This window comes from Erythrolamprus reginae, chromosome 7 (assembly GCF_031021105.1).
Source record: "Erythrolamprus reginae isolate rEryReg1 chromosome 7, rEryReg1.hap1, whole genome shotgun sequence".
NCBI classification, from domain to species: domain Eukaryota; kingdom Metazoa; phylum Chordata; class Lepidosauria; order Squamata; family Dipsadidae; genus Erythrolamprus; species Erythrolamprus reginae.
The window spans coordinates 24,049,108-24,055,107 of NC_091956.1; the positions used below are offsets into that span (position 1 = coordinate 24,049,108).

At 46.3% G+C, this 6,000-nt stretch overlaps 1 protein-coding gene across 7 annotated transcripts in view; it reads right to left on the reverse strand.

Annotated features, from left to right (window-relative positions):
- The window catches only part of SLAIN2 (SLAIN motif family member 2), a 346,739-nt gene extending 341,441 nt beyond the window's left edge, over nt 1-5,298 (reverse strand). For 5 of the 7 annotated variants that reach the window (XM_070757202.1, XM_070757200.1, XM_070757199.1 and 2 more), the window contains exon 1: nt 4,721-5,230. In XM_070757202.1, the coding sequence (XP_070613303.1) occupies nt 4,721-5,145 (425 nt within the window). In that variant the 5' untranslated portion in view covers nt 5,146-5,230. Of the gene's footprint in view, nt 1-4,720 lie in introns of all 7 variants that reach the window. The other 2 variants (XM_070757205.1, XM_070757204.1) reach the window with 2 other exon arrangements.
- Nucleotides 5,299-6,000: the final 702 nt, after the last annotated feature.

Here is a 6,000-nt window from a genome sequence, read left to right on the forward strand (position 1 = left end):
CATGGGTTGCTGACCCCCTAGTACAGTGATGGTGAACCTATGGCATTGGTGCCACACGTGGCACGTGGAGCCATATCTGCTGGTACGCAAGCTGTTGCCCTAGCTCAGCTCCATCGTGCATGTGTGTGCCAGCCAGCTGATTTTTGGCTTGCACAGATGCTCTGGGTGGGCATTTTTGGCTTCCAGAGAGCCTCTGGGTGGTGAGGAAGGGCGTTTTTACCCTTCTCCTGGCTCCAGGGAAGCCTTTGGAGCCTGGGAAGGGCGAAATACGAGTCTACTTGGCCCACCAGAAGTTGGGAAACAGGCAGCTTCTGGGCTCGAGAAGGACTTCAGGGGGTGGGAGAAGCTGTTTTCGCTCTCCCCAAGTATTGAATTGGGTGTGGGCGCTCATGCATGCGCGATAGCGTGCACGCATGCTCATTCGGCACCCAAGGGAAAAAAGGTTCGCCATCACTGCCCTAGGATATACAGTCAAATTAGAACTTCGGTATATTGCTCTTTTTAGCAAAAAACACAAGACAACACAGTTTTCTATTAAGTGCGTTTTTTTCTCAGCATGCCGAAAATTAAAAAACTGCCTTTCCGTGATTGAATGTGCCCACCTAACCCATATAATGTCTTTATGGGATCTCTAAATATCAGGAGAAAGAAACCTGAAGGCAGGCACTCTTCACAGGGGTCTCCTCTTATCTTTGGAAGCAACCAGAATATCTCCGGGACTGCCTTCTGCCGCACAAATCCCAGTGACCAGTTAGGTCCCACAGAGTTGGCCTTTTCCGGGTCCTGTCGACTAAACATTGTCATTTGGCGGGACCCAGGGGAAGAGCATTCTCTGTGGCGGCCCCGACCCTCTGGAACCAGCTCCCCCCCCAGAGATTAGAATTGCCCCCACCCTCCTTGTCTTTCGTAAGCTCCTTAAAACCCACTTCTGTCGTCAAGCATGGGGGAATTGAGATACTCCTTTCTCTCCAGGCCTATACAATTTATGCATGGTATGTTTGTGTGTATGTTTGGTTTTAATAAGGGTTTTTTAGTTATTTTAAATATTAGATTTGTCACATGCTGTTTTATTATTGTTGTTAGCCGCCCCGAGTCTATGGAGAGGGGCGGCATACAAATCAAATCAAATCAAATCAAATCAAATCAAATCAAAAAATCCCCCTCTTCTTATACTCTATAGTCTTTTGGAAAGCTGTAAAGATCCAGCTTGTGGGGAATTGTTTTGGGAGCCATCACATAACTTTTGGTTTCATTGTTGTACTACAAAGTTTATATTTTCTACTGCTTAATTATAATTGGCTGTAGGATGCATGTTATAACCACCTAGAGTCCGGCACTCAAGCCGTGTGGATTGACTGATGGGCAGACTCCCTACTCTCCAGGGGGGAAAAAATCAAATGAATGCTAATTTCAGTATGCAAAAGTGGGATTGGTAGGAAACTTTACTAAGAAGGAACTCTTGTCCATTTTGGGAGGGTGGGTGGGTGAAAAAGCTTCCAATAATTGCAGCGAAAAGTTTTGCTTTGTTAAGGAGGTATGGGAGCTGAAATATAAACATTACAAAAAGGGGATGGGAAGACAAAGTTAAAGTCAGTGTAACAGTGTAAGTCTAAAGTCAAGCTTACACAATACAGTATACTGAAAGCCCAAATAATTTGACTTGAATTCAAAACTGCTTGCAAAATAAACTGCAAGATAAAATATTATATGAAGTTATTTCAATACTTTAAACGTTTTAGGGCTTGACACTAAAGCTTCAATCTAGTGTTTTCAGATAGTTAACCATACATATTCAACATCCAAAGAATGGGCAGATACTTAAGAGAATTGTTAAGTTTTAAAAATGTCTTTAATTGGACCTTACATTAGAAAAATTAAAAAGCACCAAATCAGTCATCCTATACCAAAGAATCAACCACCAAAGCAACACTTTACACATTTCAGTGATGGGATTGGGGCAGTGGTGGAGAATCTAACAGGAAAAAGAATTACAAGAGCTGTATACAATGTTCATTGGAAGTGTAGGCATAAACGATTCATACAGAATTGATATTCTGTATTCTGCATTATATTTGTAACTTTTTGCCATTCATTCTACAATTGTAACTAGTTATGAATGAAATATCAACTCACTATATTTAACACCTATATAGCAGTAGCACTTAGACTTATATGTCACTTCACATTGCTTTACAGCCCTCTCTAAGCAGTTTACAGAGTCAGCTCAATATAGCTCATTAGCAAAATATCAGGCTGTGGAGGGAAAATGACATTTTTATAAAATTTTGCTGTACTTCAGAGAAGAAAACAAACACAGGATAGTGAAATGAACTAAACTAACCAATCAGCAACTAATGACCTCAGGATAATAGTGGTACCTCTACTTACGAACTTAATTTGTTCCGTGACCAGGTTCTTAAGTAGAAAAGTTTGTAAGAGGAAGCAATTTTTCCCATATGAATCAATGGGAAATAATGTGTGCGATTGGGGAAACCACAGGGAGGGTGGAGACCTTGTTTCCTTCCAGGAGATTCCTAGAGAGGCCCCATGGAGGCTTCTCCCCATCTCTTCCGGCCCTGTTTCCTCCCAGGAGATTCTTAGAAAGGCCCGAAGGAGGCTTCTCCCTGCCTTTTCTGGCCGTTTCCTCCTAGGAGATTCCTAGAGAGGCCCGAAGGAGGATTCTCCCTGCCTTTTCCGATTACAGTTTCGGAGGCTCGGGTTTGTAAGTGGAAAATGGTTCTTGAGAAGAGGCAAAAAAAATCTTGAACACCTGGTTCTTATCTAGAAAAGTTCGTAAGTAGAGGTGTTCGTAGGTAGAGGCATCACTGTACTTGGAAATTTTATTCTGATTATTTGAGAACTTACTGAGTTAAGTACATATATGATTGTACCATCAAAGAAAAATAGGTAAATTTAAAACGAGTTTATCTGTGTTCAGTTCACAATTATAAAATTAGCCTAATGAATCACACTACAATGAGACAGGTTCCCATGCTTCTAAATATATGCCTGAATATATATATTTTAATTACTTAAATGTACTTGGGCTCTTCCTGTTTAGAATGAAGCAAATATTAATGTATGAGAGGGAGGGAGATGCATTTGCAGTACTCAATGATATAAGTAGTAGATATAAAAGGACAAAATCGCTCCACACCCCAATTTTAAGTGAAAAAGTCTTCATTTGTTCATTTAAGCTGCCATAATAAAATGACATCATGCATCCTTAATATGTCATCTCTTAGTCTATTATCTAATTTTGGTGCTAATGAACACATCCACCTTGACTCATCATAAATAGAAAAATAATTGAAATGTACCCTATTATTTGTGTGTGTGAGACTGTGTATAGAAAGCAATATACAAATAAATATAAGGTGAAAGAGAATTGGGAAAGAATTCAAGAAATCTTATTGACTATTGACATTTCTTGCCGATGTGTTTTCCAGAATTTTATGGCACATTCTATATTCCTTTTAAGTATTGTTCTATAATGAAACATCATCTCTCCCCCCAAACTTTGGTGTCTTTTCAAGAGATAGGATTGCTGTGTAAACTAGAACTTTAAGGCTGAGAGAAAAAGACACCCAATGATCTAATTCAATTCTTTTTTTAAAAAAATTGGCAAACTTAAGACCATTAAGAGTTCAAACTCCCAGAACTGAAAAACACTGATGTAATTCAGCCCAACCCAACCTATCCAGTTGTCTAACCAGAGTTAGATCATACAAACCTCACTGGTTCTAACAATCTGGTCTGAATTTACCATCACCCATATATGTGAGACATTGGAATATGTATGAGATATTGGAATAAGAAAAGGCGCAACCCATCTACTCTATGTAGAAATAGGCTGATTCAAGGCATCACCCAACTTAATTGTGTCTTTTCCCAGTTAACAAAAGTGTGTCAAGGCCCAACAAGGGAGATCCTCAAACCATCTTTCCTGTTACCCTTAGGCAGTTGTGCAAAGAAGGGAAATGCTGTGAGGAGATTCCTTATGGAAGACCCTGGTAAGAAGATTCCCAGCTTTGAAGACCCTTGCTCCCCACAAGGATACCTAGGGTACCCCAATATTTGGGACAGGAGGATCCTTCCTTCTTCTATTCATCTTTCTTTCTATCCATGTCCTTCCTTCCTCCCTTCCCCCATTCATCTCCTTTCTTCTTCCCGTGTCCTTCCTTTCTTCTTCTATTCATCTCCTTCCTTCTACCTTCTTCCTTCCCTCACTCCTTCCTTCCTCTTTCTTTCTATGTATCCATGTCCTCCCTGCCTCTATTCATCTCCTTCCTTCTACCCATGTCCTTCCTTCCACCCTTCCTTCCTCCTTTCCTTCATTCTTCTATTCACCTCCTTCCTTCTACTTCCCTCCTTCCTTATTCATCTTTCTTTCTATCCATGTCCTCCCTCCCTCTATTCATCTCCTTCCTTCTACTTCATTCCTTCCTTTATTGATCTCCTTCCTTCTACCCATATGCTTCCTTCCTTCCTATCATTAGTCTATCTCCTTCCTCACCCATGTCTGTCCTTCCTTCCTTGCTATTCATCTCCTTCCTTCCTCTATTCATCTCCTTTCTACCCCCTTCCTTCCTTCGTCTAATCATCCCTTTCTTTCTACCCATGCACTTTCCCGGTTCAGGTGTGGCGGCCTCCCTCCCCGCACCGCCACGCACCAGCCATGTCGGCCCAGACCCCCCTCCTAGGCTCTCCTCCTCCTCACCAGCCCGTCTCGTCCTCTTCGCAGCCAGCCAGCCGCTCCAGCTCGTCGGGCCTCAGCGGCTCCACCTCGTCCAGCAGGCCGCTCTTCTCGGAAGGGCCCCGCGCCGCCTCCGCGCCACCCCGCTCGTCGTCAGGGGGAGGCCGCCGCGGCCCGGCCTTGGCGTTGAGACCGCGGCTCTCGGGCCCCAGGGGCGACGGCGAGGAAGACGGCGAGAGCTGGGTGGCGGCGGGAGGCGCGAAGAGAAGCGGCGGCGTGCAGGCGCCCGAGCCTCCGCCGCCGCTGAGGAGCCGCTTGGGGCTTCCGCCGGGCGCCCCGGCCGCGCTGCGAATACGGAGCTGCTCGTTCTGCTTCTCCAGCTTCTTCACCAGCTCCTGCAGCTTCCGCACCTCGGCGTCGGCGTTCACGTTGGAGTTGATGTCCTCCATGGCGCCGCCGCCGGCCTCCTGTCAGGCGGCGTCTGCCGCTCCTCACAGGCCGAGGCCGCCCGTCTTCCCGAGGCCGACGGGCCCCCCCTACACGGCCGGGCGGGGAAGCGCAGCCTCGCCTCTCCCGCCTCCTCCGCCTCGTCGGTTGGCGGCGGCGGCGGCGCCGGGCCCGCCTCAGCTGCGGCCCCGCACGGCGGAGGGAACCGACACGTAGTTCCGGCCGCGGGCCTAGCTGAGCCCCCCGGAGTGGGAGGGAGGCCGGTCGTCGGCCGGACAATCGGGAGGGTGGAGCGTTTTCTCCCTGGAAACCCTTTTGCGAGGGCGGCCTCCAGGGCTGGGCAAGGCACGCCGCCCTTGGGTTTCATCGTGGCCGGGCTTGGGAAACCCGGCTGGGGTCGGCCAGAGCGGCTCCCCCCCCTCTCAGAAAGAACCAGCCGCAACCATCAGGACCGGCACCGAAAGGCTCTTCCTTCCCCAAAAGGCGGCGGGAATCATTTAGAGGTTTATTGCAGGCGATTGTGACTGGGTGGTCCTCGACTTACAACAGGTTCCTTTAGTGACCAAAGTTACAATGGGGGAACTGAATAAAAGTGACTTGTGACCATTGTTTGCATTTATAGCTTCCCTACAACCTGATCAGAATTCATATGGCTTGACAACTGCTTTATGTTTATGACGGTTGCCAACATCCTGTCTGATCCCTTTTGCGACCTTCTGACAAGCCAAGATTGTCAAGTCAGTCTGACATCCCAATGAGAAATTTATAGTATTTTTTGCTTCCTTCGCATGCGCAGAAGCAAAATCTCGCAAGGGGATGTACCACGCACGCAAGATTTGGGTATAACTCCAAATAAA